General features: G+C 37.8%; 1 protein-coding gene across 4 annotated transcripts in view; it reads left to right on the top strand.

Annotated features, from left to right (window-relative positions):
- LOC113044615 (sodium/potassium-transporting ATPase subunit alpha-1) overlaps positions 1-13,009 on the top strand; it is a 73,671-nt gene that overhangs the window by 39,233 nt on the left and 21,429 nt on the right. Inside the window, exons 1-22 of one of the 4 annotated variants that reach the window (XM_026204750.1) lie at positions 7,262-7,348; positions 7,703-7,816; positions 8,003-8,062; positions 8,403-8,606; positions 8,692-8,805; positions 8,884-9,018; positions 9,100-9,217; positions 9,307-9,575; positions 9,688-9,996; positions 10,089-10,223; positions 10,305-10,497; positions 10,581-10,756; positions 10,851-10,987; positions 11,062-11,212; positions 11,287-11,455; positions 11,532-11,686; positions 11,766-11,889; positions 11,976-12,121; positions 12,241-12,371; positions 12,491-12,592; positions 12,682-12,773; positions 12,856-12,974. In XM_026204750.1, coding sequence (XP_026060535.1) covers positions 7,337-7,348; positions 7,703-7,816; positions 8,003-8,062; positions 8,403-8,606; positions 8,692-8,805; positions 8,884-9,018; positions 9,100-9,217; positions 9,307-9,575; positions 9,688-9,996; positions 10,089-10,223; positions 10,305-10,497; positions 10,581-10,756; positions 10,851-10,987; positions 11,062-11,212; positions 11,287-11,455; positions 11,532-11,686; positions 11,766-11,889; positions 11,976-12,121; positions 12,241-12,371; positions 12,491-12,592; positions 12,682-12,773; positions 12,856-12,884 — 3,075 coding nt within the window. In that variant the 5' untranslated portion in view covers positions 7,262-7,336 and the 3' untranslated portion in view covers positions 12,885-12,974. Of the gene's footprint in view, positions 1-7,261; positions 7,349-7,702; positions 7,817-8,002; positions 8,063-8,402; positions 8,607-8,691; positions 8,806-8,883; positions 9,019-9,099; positions 9,218-9,306; positions 9,576-9,687; positions 9,997-10,088; positions 10,224-10,304; positions 10,498-10,580; positions 10,757-10,850; positions 10,988-11,061; positions 11,213-11,286; positions 11,456-11,531; positions 11,687-11,765; positions 11,890-11,975; positions 12,122-12,240; positions 12,372-12,490; positions 12,593-12,681; positions 12,774-12,855; positions 12,975-13,009 lie in introns of those variants that run through there. The other 3 variants (XM_026204745.1, XM_026204744.1, XM_026204748.1) reach the window with 3 other exon arrangements.

Raw genomic sequence — 13,009 nt, forward strand, 5'->3', positions numbered from 1 at the left:
AGACATTAAGACAGCATTAAGCAGTCTTAAATATAAAGTATGGCTTCCTACACATGCAGTGTATGTGTTACAAAAGAACAATTACTTTCTAGGAAATACATGCATTGCAGCTTTCTATTCCACTAACTTCTGAATGAACTTTTATGATAGTTTTATTTGGTTCTGAAACAGTAAAGCTCAGCTCAGAAGATTAAAAGCTTAGAATAAGGCCTGACATGTCAAGGTCTGGCTTTCAGGCCGTCGTCATCTAATGTAAATCACACTGGCCCTGATTCATGGAAACCATCGAAAATCCTGACTCCATTTTTATCTTGCACACTTTACTAACAAACAGCATAAGCGTCTCTTTAGCTGATGTGAATGATGTTATGGACTGATTGTGAACGACTCTGTCAGCATTTTAAAGCAGTTACATCACAAGTGTACAGTACATGGAAAAAGTTAATTCAAGTCATGGAAAATGTTATTGCATTTTTTATAGCTCATATGTCCCACTGAAGTATCAACAGTGTCTGAGATGTTTCTCTTAAAATTCCTTGTGGGAAAGACTCTTTATTTATGTTTACTTTATTATGCTTACGTCATTCTCTTTATTCTGCTGTCTAGAAGAAACAATTGCGATTTTAAAGCAATAGATCACCTAAAATATTTAGTTTTTTCTTTAGATGTACCATTGTATAACTTGCACAGCAATAGATGCTCTGCAGTGAATGGGTGCCGTCAGAATGAGAGTCCAAACAGCTGATAAACACAGCGCTTCATAAGACATGAACTGATGGACTGGAGTGCTGTGGATTATTGTGATGTTTTTATCAGCTGTCTGGACTCTCATTCTGACGGCACCCATTCACTACAGAGCATCCATTGATGAGACACTGATGCAGTGCTCAAATGCTCAACTATTCCTTTAAAGCAATCTCACTAGTAATTTTCTCCTGTGAGAATGAATGCTTTTCATCTTCGTTTTGAGTTCATTTTTAGTAGTTGTGTAACAGCTGAGGGTTCGTGGATCTTCAGGATGGAGTGTGAAATGTGTCATAATTCACACCGTCCTGAAAACTCGGTCTAGCTGAAGAGGAATCGCAAATAAACACAGCTCTATAACCTTGGAAACAATTACTTTACTGTTAAATCATCAGCACATGATTATAACACATCACTTAAAGTAAAATCATTGTTCCTTAAAATGAGCGATACATCACTAGTTTAATAGCTGTTGACATTGGCTTTAGCTTTATCTCTTTGCTCTTGTGTCCGTAGCACTCGTCCTCACTTCTCTCTCTGTGTGCACGTGCCACTGTGGTTGACCTCTGACCTCTGACTCCGTCTCACACGGCTGTGAACAATGGAATCATTCTTAGAGATTCCGAAACATTCCGAGTGTTACACAATCCAGCAGCACTGAGCCGGTGCAAACTCCGGTTCCCACGTGAGCAGCAGGAGAAGCTGTGATGTACATCTATCTGACGGGAACATGAGTCAGGAGACGTGATTACATTACAGACGGTCTCCTTTTCTTTTTTAACACTTAAAAAAATGACGATTCTGTCATTCATTTACTCACCCTCATGTTGTTTCAAACCCGTATGCTGCTGCTTCTTTCCATGGAGCAAGAAAAATATGGAAGAACCGTCACAGCTTTTTCCACCAGCAATAGTTTATTACATTTTCCATTCAGTTTTTCAAGATTTTTCTTGACCAACTCTATATAAATGAAAATAAGATATATCGATGCTCTGCTGTTTAATTAATACTTCCATTCAGCAGCATTATATTGATTAAAAGTGACAGTAAAGACATTTATAACATTATACAAATTGTTTCATCTGTATTTGAACTTTCTATTCATTAAAGAATCCTAAAAAATAAAATGTATCATGATATTATAATGATTTCTGAAGACCATGTGACACTGAAGAATGGAGTAATGATGCTGAAAATACAGCTGTGCATCACAAAAATAAATTACAGTTTAATAGATATTCACATAGAAAACAGCTAATTAAAATTGTAATAATATATAAAATTTTACTAAATACACACACACACACACACATGCACACAAAAACTTTAGAATATATCATTATTATTATTTCGTGTATAATTTCAAAGTGTTAAAAGGTCATTGAAAAAAAAAAAAATTTTCTATTTTCTGCTTTTAGGCATCAACTGCAATCTCCTCTATACAGTCATTTTGTTACAAAAGCTGTTATTATTCATGTTTATTTCTTCTTTTTTTTATATATTATGCTCTGAATGTAGTCCATAATTCGAACATTCATTTACGCACATGAATACTCTTTATCAACAGCACAAGGAGCCGATTGTCTGGCTATTAAAATCAGCGGTCAGAAGAACAAAGTGTGTAATCTGACATTCTAGCAGTGATTGAGCTAATCTACAGTCACCTGACACACGCTGGAAATACTGCTCTGATTATTTAGCTCATTTGAGCCGAACAGATAGAGCTCCTGTACAACAGAAATAATAAAACAGCAGATGGCTGAACATGCTGACACACAAACAGACAAGTGTTCCATCTCCAATAATAACTAAAAACACAGAGTTGTAATCCTGGCTCTGAGATGTACTGTCATTTCAGTGCTTGTTTATCCAGGTGCCCTGCCCAGACTATAAGAAGTACATTTCTGAAGTAAAACCAAAAGCTATTTGTTGGTTACATAAGCCTTTAATTCAGAGCCAGTCATGGACTGAAGAAACACAATGCAGTTATTCTTCAGTAAACTGATGAATGGAGGATTTCAGTGGAAGGAGCAGCATCATTTTGTCCTCGAGATCGCAGTCTGAGTACACAGCGTTTCAGCGACATCTAGTGGCGAGAAATGGAAACGCACTTTATTTAACCGCAAGGAAACAGCGCCATCTGTCGCTTCGATTAATAATTAATTACTAACCTTTAAGGTTTATCTGTAAGGATTTTTTGTTTTTGTTGTTAAAGACATTCATGATCAAACACCACCATCACACGTTGAGTATTTTTTGGTAATGTGACCTTTCTTTCCGTTGGTTTTCCTCCAGGCTGAGCTGAGCCATTGGGTTATTGGCTTCTTCACTTTAGTGAGTTTTATAGCATTTGGCAAACTCAAGTGCCTCCTCTTCACATCCTCATCCCAGAGATTGTGCCAGGTTTCAACTGAGACCTAATTGAATAAGAGCTTTTGGCTCCAGATCAGGTGAATAATGAGCTCTCTGTACATGAATGCATTTCACTGAGCCCTTTGATCATTTTCTGCTGTCTCATTGCCTGCATGAGTATTTGTTGATAATATAGAATGTAATATTATATATATACATTATGCATGTAAATTTTTTATGCCAAAATGAGAAATTTGAGAATAAAGTTTTATGCTGAGCTCGCAAGAAAATTTAGAAAAACGAATGCATGGCCTCCCAGGCTTCCGTACCAACGCGCCACCCAGTGGAGAGAGAAAGCATTGCACCAGAGTGAGCTGTGGAAGTCTGCAGCTGTAACTCGAGTTAGTGACTCAGTGTTTGTTCAAGTCCTTTAAAAGCCAGTTCTCTACTATTTATTGAAACCATACTTCTAATAACTAGTATCCTCTCTGAGCATCGAGAAATGGTTTCAATATTTTGAAACTATAAACAGTCAGTCTGGTCTGGAAAGAAATTCTCAGTATAATCTTCAATTCCTTTCAATATTTTCTTTCAGAAGATGTTTAGTTTTTTTTCTGTTGCATCAACAGCTAATTTGACATTTTGCGTATCAGTGCCACAACATTTCATTGTTTGTGAATCGACGATGATTTTAGCTGGCAAACTTCATAAAGTGTTTTCTGTGTAAAAGTTTTCTGTCTGCCGTGGGTGTAGTTTTTAAGTCTTATTAAGCGGAAATCTCTGACCTTTGACCTTGTTCTGTATCCAGAACAGAAAACAGTCAGACGTGGATCATCTGGTTGTTTTGTCCTTGCACCTGTCAATCAAACTAGTCATCCAAAATCTGCTTTGACCTCCACACCGGTCACCCTGAACTCTAAGATCAAGCAGGATTAAAACCAAGTTTAGGATGAAAACATTTTGTTGTCAAATAAATAAAAAATATTTTAGTTTGTGTGCTTTATCTATAAATAACAAATAGAAGTTAAACAACTAAGGAAAAATATGGATATCCATGTTGCCTTGCCATGAATTTATATGTGGCCTATTTTTATTTCCATTTTGGAATATATTTGGACATATTTTTATAAAAAAAAATAAATAAATAAATGACAAGCTCTTCTACAATATATATATTGTATATTAACCAGAGTTTGTTCTAAAAAACAAAAAACAAAAAAACAACAACAAAAAAAATATATATATATATATATATATATATAGTTTTAATAAAACATTTTTTTCCTAATTTTATACAAGGTCACTAGAAATTGAGCTCTTTATGCCTATTAGATTTCATAAATGTTTTCCAAACAGGTTCTTTTAAGGTTTCATGTTGTCATAACAACAGTGACAACACCTTTTTATTTTTCAGAATGTTGATGTGATGATGTCATACAGTCTGTGTTCTTCTCATGAAATACTATTACTTAGGATTCTGTAGGATATTTACTACAGTAGAGGGATTCTCAGATGTCTCAGACGTGTGCAGCTGTCTTCTTCAGATTCGAGTTGTCCACTGCCTCACAATCAGTTATAATCTGCACTACATTCTTTAAAAATAAAAGCTCCGAAAGCAAGTTTTTTGCATGCATTGGAGAAACTTTTTTTTTAAGACCCTTTCAGACAACTGTTTGTGCATTGAGATGGTTCCATGAATCTTAAAAGTTATTGATGGAATCATAGATGCCAATAAATAAGCTATTTATGCACCACTTTAAAATATAATCTGAACAGGTAAGGATGTTATATTTAAATAAACCTAAATGTCGAACCCACTATAAACTTGCTTTTGAGAAATCCAAATATAATCATTGAAATCTCCTCTGTGTCTCTCTCAGTATTCCTACTCTGTTGTTAGCTATTTGTTCATCATATCATGTGTTCACTGTATTGAGAGGAATAGGAGAGGCCTAGTACATGTTCTTCACAACTTCAAGAAAAATCTATATTTTTCAGTAAAATTCTGAGTATTACAAGAGTGCTTGTTCTGTTAAATCACCAGACGCCTACTTCACTGTAATGCTGGACTGATTCTTGAAACAGGTTATGCTGCTACTCTAAACCTCGATTTCGTGATATGAAGTTAATAAGTGACTTTTATTAGACACACACACACACACAAATAAATATGGCTGCATTAATGGGGTCCAAGCATTAAAAAGCAGAACACGCTTTGAAATGTGACCCACTGGACAGAGCAGGTCAAAGGTTAAGAGCAGATTGAAAGGTGTCTTATTATGATGATTTTTTTTTTCTATATTGTGCAAACATACTGTAACTTTCAGAACATGCTGTTCAGTCCAAAAGGAGTATTTAATGAGCTGCAAAACAGAAGTGGACGGCTGCCTAACAGATGAAATATTAAAAACATTATTAATATGAGCAGCTTTCAGCTGTTGCATTGCACTGTAATGTTTATAATAACTTTTCAACAGCCATAAACTGACCAGATGTGAAATTTTCTGAATCAAGTGTGTAAATGAAATACTTTATGTTTATGCAATTTTTTATACTATTTTCTTTCTTTATACTTACATTATGATGCTATTAAGTTTTTTTTTAAATATGCATATGAAGATAAAACTATATTTGTAACCGAAAAAAAAAATATTTATGATTCATTGTAATTTTTTTGACTGCTCATTATGCTTTTTCAACTTGCAAAAAAATAAATAAAATAAAAATATATATTCTTGTTAAATGCAATCACATAATTCACCCAAAATAATTTTGCCTCAGTAACATAAAACACTGTTCCACCTACACTTCTTAAGTCTGTAGGCCTGAGTGTGGACTAAACTGTGAAGGACATGAGGCCTGAGAGCTCTGTTGACTGATAACAGACACAAAAAATGGTTTACAAAACACAGACAAAAGTCCAAATTCCAAAGCACAAATTCACAATTTATAGCCCTTGATTTTACCCACATATAGAATCCATTTGAATCTACAGATTCTTTACAGATGCCAAAAAGCACAGCTGACACAGTCATGAAATAAACAAGTGGACACCAGTCAATACCAGCATCAAGTTCTGTGCGGGTCCAAGCTGGTTTATAGTGGTTTAGTCCTGGACTTGCTTTAGACCAGAACAGACATACTGGTAATGCTGGTCACAGAATGATTTTTCTGTGAAAAGCACCAGCACACTAGCATTCAGAATATACTGGTGCTCAGCCATGCTGGTTTAACAGGGAACATAAAAGCATTTAATAAAATTAAACAACAGATAAAATGAATGAATAAAAGACACCAATTCAGACATTTGATCTGTTGCTCTTGTGTGCTCTGTAAGTGCTGACTTGATCATCTAAGGCTTGCAATCTTATCCTACAGCTAGGAGTGAAGTATGTAAACTAAAGTTTCAGCTTCAAAGCAGTCATAAAACAATCGACTGATATTTATCAGAGGGAGCTGTTTGCTCAGTTCCAGCCCATGACTGCTCATTCCTCCTCCAGCCGCCCCACAGGACACCATGGCCAAAATGAAAGTTATCATTATTTTATCCTCTGTATTTCTTAGAAAGCAAGCTGTACTTTTTGATCTGTTTGTTGAACTGCTTTGGCAACTTTCCTGTCCTTCTGTTCAGGCGTGAACACGCTGCTTTCAGATTGTTTACTATGAATTCAGAGCACATGCCTAGACTGTTTGCACAAAAGCAATGTGGAGTTCAGTTTAAATCAGAATTTTACAGTGTAAAAATTACTTCTTTGGTTTAATAAATAATTCAAACACACACACACACACATATGCACATACGTATATAGATTCTCTTTCTATAAATATAATATATATATATTATAATCTAAAAATATGGAAATTACATAAATTGCATAAATGTACATATTTATGCATACATAAAAGTCATAGTAAAAATATTAGTAGTATATATAAATATAATAGTGGATTAATTACTGTTGGCAACATCAAAACGAGATCTTCTCATCGCTGTCACCAAAATCTTCTACCTGTGTGGCTGAAGGTTAAATAAATGAAAGGTTAAAATAAAAGGTCAAGGATGACAGTTGCTAAACCCCTCCCAAAATTTCTCAGATCTCCTCCCCAAAACACAGGTGAGTTGGCATAATATAAATTTTGTGAACTTGGATTGATCACACTTGCACTTGTGTCTCCAGAGAGGCCGGCTGGACATCTGAAATCCAAAACGACTGATTTTGGGTTGAAATAAACTGGGACCATGGGGCTTGGTGTGAGTGGACTATTATTATGTTTAACATATCTTGTAAAAAAAAAAAACGGCATGTGTTGTGTTTTGGATGACGAGTGAGTTGGTTGGGCCCAAACTGGATACTTAATTAGTTTAACTAGCTAAGCTTCTTTGGTCAACCAGCTTTACCAGTCTATGCTGGTTGACCAGCACCAAACCAGCATACAGTAAACCATCATGGAAACTCATGCCGGTCCTCTCCGCAGCGATCCTGGTCACTTCACTGCATCGTTTTATTCTGCTGATGTTCTGTTGGTTGTGTTGATTTCATCTTTGGCTCTGTTCCAATCAGGTATGGAGTTAACTATTAAATCATATACGTATTATCTTTTATAGACGGGGAATGATGAGTACACATTGACGGCAACTTCTGAGAATGAAACCAAAAAGCCCAAAAAGGGTAAAAAAAAGAGGAAGGATGTGAACGAACTGAAGAAAGAAGTGGAGCTGGTGAGAAATTAATATATGCATTACCCATCACCTTAACATTTCTGGTATGATCTGAAGCTATGAGCACTACCAAGAAAAGTTTAAAAACTACATTACTTCATTATTTTCTGAACATGTGAATTCAAAAATGTAATTTCGAGTTTTTCTCTGCTGAACTGAGATTGAAGGTGTTTTGCTCTTTTGTAGGACGACCACAAGCTGACATTGGATGAACTTTCTCGGAAATACGGCACTGACTTGAACAGGGTGAGCAGAGGTTTACTGACAGTTTTGGAAATTTTGTGTTTTTTAGTACATGTGTTACTCCAGTTAATGAAATTATGTGTTTTGCATCCTTTTACGTAAAATACGACGAGACAAAACTACAGTAGTTAATGATCACATTCGTTTGGTTTGAAAAAAAAAAAGCATAATTTGGGTTCGATAAAACTGAAATGTTTTATGTTACGCTTATAGGATACCTGTGCTGTTTTGCAATCTTGAAATTGCATAATAATTTGTAAAGGCGTTAACAAATTTTGGTTAAGTAGTCTGTAGTTTTAAAATTCTGGTCTCAACATTACTCTGTGTTCATTTGGTACGGCAGGGCTTGTCTTCTTCCCGTGCAAACGAGATCTTTGAGCGAGATGGACCGAACGCCCTGACCCCACCTCCAACAACTCCAGAATGGGTCAAGTTCTGCACACAACTCTTCGGTGGATTCCAGACACTGCTGTGGTTTGGTGCATTTCTTTGTTTCACGGCGTATGGGATTCAGGCTGCCTCCAACGAAGAACCAGCGAATGACAATGTATGAGAGAGAAGATGTATAGTCTTCATTTTTATGTACTCTATACTGTCATACAATCTCTAAAAACCTAATTGTGGTTTTGCAGCTGTACCTGGGACTCGTGCTAGCTTTTGTTGTCATAGTCAATGGATGGTTCTCATACTATCAAGAATCCAAGAGCTCTAAGATCATGGAATCTTTCAGGAACCTTGTGCCTCAGGTACAGTAACGGCTTCTGAAATAATTCATGTTTCAGTTGTAGCTTTCCCGTGGCGTGAATGTACTCGTTGTTGTGTAGCAAGCATTAGTCGTGCGTGATGGAGAGAAAAAGGTCATCACTGCGAATGAGGTAGTCGCCGGAGATCTTGTGGAGGTCAAAGGTGGAGACAAAATCCCAGCTGATCTTCGTATCATCGCTGCACACGGATGCAAGGTAAGACCTAAAGCATCTCTGATGTAAGTGTTATATTTCCCATCAATGCATTTCTATGAAACTTACATTTTACCTTTCCAGGTGGACAACTCTTCCCTCACTGGAGAATCTGAGCCCCAGACTCGAACCCCGGACTTCTCCCATGAAAACCCATTGGAGACGAGAAACATTGCATTTTTCTCTACCAACTGTGTTGAAGGTACTAGGAAAGTGTCTGTATTATGTTGGCTACATTGCATGCATTTAAAATTGCATGCAACTAAATTTCTTGAATATAATAAAACCCAGGTACCGCCAGAGGGGTTGTCATCAACACCGGTGACCGTACTGTCATGGGTCGTATTGCATCACTTGCCTCAAGTCTGGATGGTGGAAAAACACCAATCGCTAGAGAGATCGAGCACTTCATCCACATCATCTCTGGTGTAGCTGTCTTCCTCGGTGTGGCCTTCCTAATCCTGTCCCTGATTCTCGGATATGGGTGGTTGGAAGCTGTTGTTTTCCTCATTGGTATCATTGTTGCTAATGTACCTGAAGGTCTCCCTGCCACTGTAACTGTAAGTCAGAGTGATTGTTTAGTTATACTTTGGTTGTTTCGTTTCAACATCTTTTAAATCAATGGTTATATTTTAGTAAAAGTGACTACTTAGCTTGTGTCTACTTATGTAGGTGTGTCTAACTCTGACTGCCAAACGTATGGCGAAGAAGAACTGCCTGGTGAAGAATCTCGAAGCGGTGGAGACTCTTGGCTCGACCTCCACCATCTGCTCTGACAAGACTGGTACTTTGACCCAGAACCGAATGACTGTCGCTCACATGTGGTTTGACAATCGCATTCACGAAGCAGACACCACAGAGAACCAGAGTGGAGCCTCCTTTGACAAGAGCTCTCCAACTTGGTCTGCTCTCTCACGTGTTGCTGGCCTTTGCAACCGTGCTGTTTTTCGTGCTGAACAGAGCCATCTGCCAATCCTTAGCGTGAGTTAATATCTATACAAGCTACATTAGGACTTGCAACTTCCAGTAGCTAATTTAGCAATGTTATAATGAGTGAAAACTTTGTTTCGTAGCGAGAAACAGCTGGTGATGCCTCAGAGTCCGCTCTGTTGAAGTGTATCGAGCTGTGCTGTGGTTCAGTCACTGAAATGAGAGAGAGGTACCACAAGATTTGTGAGATCCCTTTCAACTCCACCAACAAGTATCAGGTATTTTTGTTGAGGTGTTCTTTAGAGATTGGTTTTTAGATTAACTGGTCATCCTAATAGGCTTTCAATACACTTTTCTAGCTCTCAGTCCACAAGAATCCCAATTCTTCGGAGTCTAAGCACCTGCTTGTGATGAAGGGAGCCCCTGAGAGAATCTTGGATCGATGCTCTACTATTTTGATTCAAGGGAAAGAGCAGCCTTTGGACGATGAAATGAAAGATTCATTCCAAAATGCTTATGTAGAACTCGGAGGTCTTGGAGAAAGAGTGCTGGGTAAAGCCCCCTTATGAAGTACACCTTGGGATAAGTATCGAAGTTATGACTACAGAGGAATAATTCTGTGTCCTTTCTTATAGGCTTCTGTCACTTTAGCCTCCCAGATGACCAGTTCCCTGAGGGTTTTGCATTTGATACTGAAAATGTGAACTTCCCCACTGAGAACCTGTGTTTTGTTGGCCTCATGTCTATGATCGATCCTCCTCGTGCAGCTGTACCAGATGCTGTGGGCAAGTGCAGGAGTGCAGGAATCAAGGTGTTGTCATCATCGAAGATCTAGTGCATGAATATATTGCACCCATATTAAACTATTCCTATGATAGCTAAAATTAACGACTCTTCCCATACAGGTTATCATGGTTACTGGAGACCATCCAATTACAGCCAAGGCTATTGCAATGGGTGTTGGCATCATCTCTGAAGGCAACGAGACTGTGGAAGACATTGCTGCTCGTTTAAACATCCCTGTTTCAGAGGTCAATCCAAGGTAAACCAATCATCTCAACCAGTTGCAGATGTGGCATTGCTCTAGATGTCTGCTAATGCAAAGTGTATCTCTAGAGATGCCAAGGCCTGTGTGGTCCATGGTGGAGAACTGAAGAACATGAATGAAAGCGACTTGGATGAGATCCTCAAATACCATACAGAAATTGTGTTCGCCAGAACTTCTCCACAACAAAAGCTGATTATCGTGGAAGGCTGTCAGCGACAGGTACTGTACTCTCAGACTGTTATCTATCTGATTCTATCAAGTACCATTTTAATGCATTTCATCTCTCTTATCAGGGTGCCATTGTAGCTGTAACCGGTGATGGTGTCAATGATTCTCCCGCTCTGAAGAAGGCTGATATTGGTGTGGCTATGGGTATCGCTGGATCTGATGTATCTAAACAGGCTGCTGACATGATCCTCCTGGACGACAACTTTGCCTCAATTGTCACTGGAGTAGAAGAAGGTATGTCATGGTTTTGAGAACTTAGATCTATCAAAGTCACTTTGACACTTACATTTGAATGCATCTTCCACGTCAGGACGTCTGATCTTTGACAACTTGAAGAAATCGATTGCCTACACGCTGACTAGTAAGATCCCTGAGATGTCACCCTTCCTCATGTTTGTCCTTGTTGGTATTCCTCTACCTTTGGGCACCGTCACCATTCTCTGCATTGACCTGGGCACTGATCTGGTAAGAAAAACGGTTATTACCGTAGCGATATTACGGTTGGATGATTCATGTTTTTAACTTGTTTTAATTGTTGCCACAGATTCCCGCTATCTCTTTGGCTTATGAAAATGCAGAAAATGACATCATGAAGAGACAACCCAGAAATGCTCAGACAGACAGGCTGGTGAACGCGAGGCTAATCAGTATGGCCTATGGTCAAATCGGTAAGCAGTTTCTTACTCTATAAAGAGAGCTTTATATATGAATATGGGCAAGTAATTAAATTTACTGTCATGATTTTTATTTTTAGGTATGATCCAAGCAGTTGCAGGGTTTTTTACTTACATCGTGGTTATGAGTGAGAATGGTTTCTGGCCCAGTTATCTTCCTGGACTTCGAGTTGGTTGGGAAGACAGATCTATCAGTGACCTGGAAGATAGCTATGGTCAACAATGGGTGAGTGTCAAAGCTTCGGCAAGCCAAATGTGAAACAAAAAAGCTTCTATATTATAGAACAAAGGTAAAAAACAATTATAAACACTGCTTTGTTCTTGTGTTTTAATTGTCTGATGCAGACCTTCGAGGCCAGAAAGATTATAGAGTCCACTTGCCACACAGCATTTTTCATCAGTATTGTGGTTGTGCAGTGGGGAGACTTGATCATTGTAAAGACCAGAAGAAATTCCATCATACAGCAGGGAATGAAGTATGTAAACAAAGGGATGCACATGAGCTTCAAAGAAGCCATTAAGTTTTGGTGGACTGTTTGTTCAGTTGCTGCTGGAGGCTGCTCACCTTAATGCATTTTTCTTTTCTTTTTCCTAGAAACAAAGTCCTGATCTTTGCCTTTTTTGAGGAAGCTGCTCTTGCAGCTTTCTTGTCCTACTGCCCAGGCATGGACGTTGCTGTGAGAATGTATCCTCTTAGGTAAGTGGACGTACTGAATGTAGACTTTTATTGGCATAAGGAATTGAAACAATGAAAAAAAAACAATCCTTGTGTTTTTTTTCATGCAGACCATTGTGGTGGTTCACTGCCTTCCCATACTCACTTCTCATCTTCGTCTATGATGAAGTTAGGAAATACCTCCTACGGCAGAATCCAGGAGGTAATCACACATTTTCCTTCAGTATTTCATTGCTTTTAGAAATTAGGAATAAACTCTAATATCAGTGCTATTTTGTTTTCAGGCTGGGTGGAGAGAGAAACATACTATTAAATCAAGACGACATTCTATTGCAAACTTATTCTCTGAGACATTTTTCTCAAAATGATACAACTCTGTGTTTTTCAGCAAATAAATGTCAAATTTTATTGAGCTGAATTTTTGTGTGTTTCTTATTA

This window comes from Carassius auratus, chromosome 26, assembly GCF_003368295.1.
Source record: "Carassius auratus strain Wakin chromosome 26, ASM336829v1, whole genome shotgun sequence".
NCBI classification, from domain to species: Eukaryota; Metazoa; Chordata; class Actinopteri; order Cypriniformes; family Cyprinidae; genus Carassius; species Carassius auratus.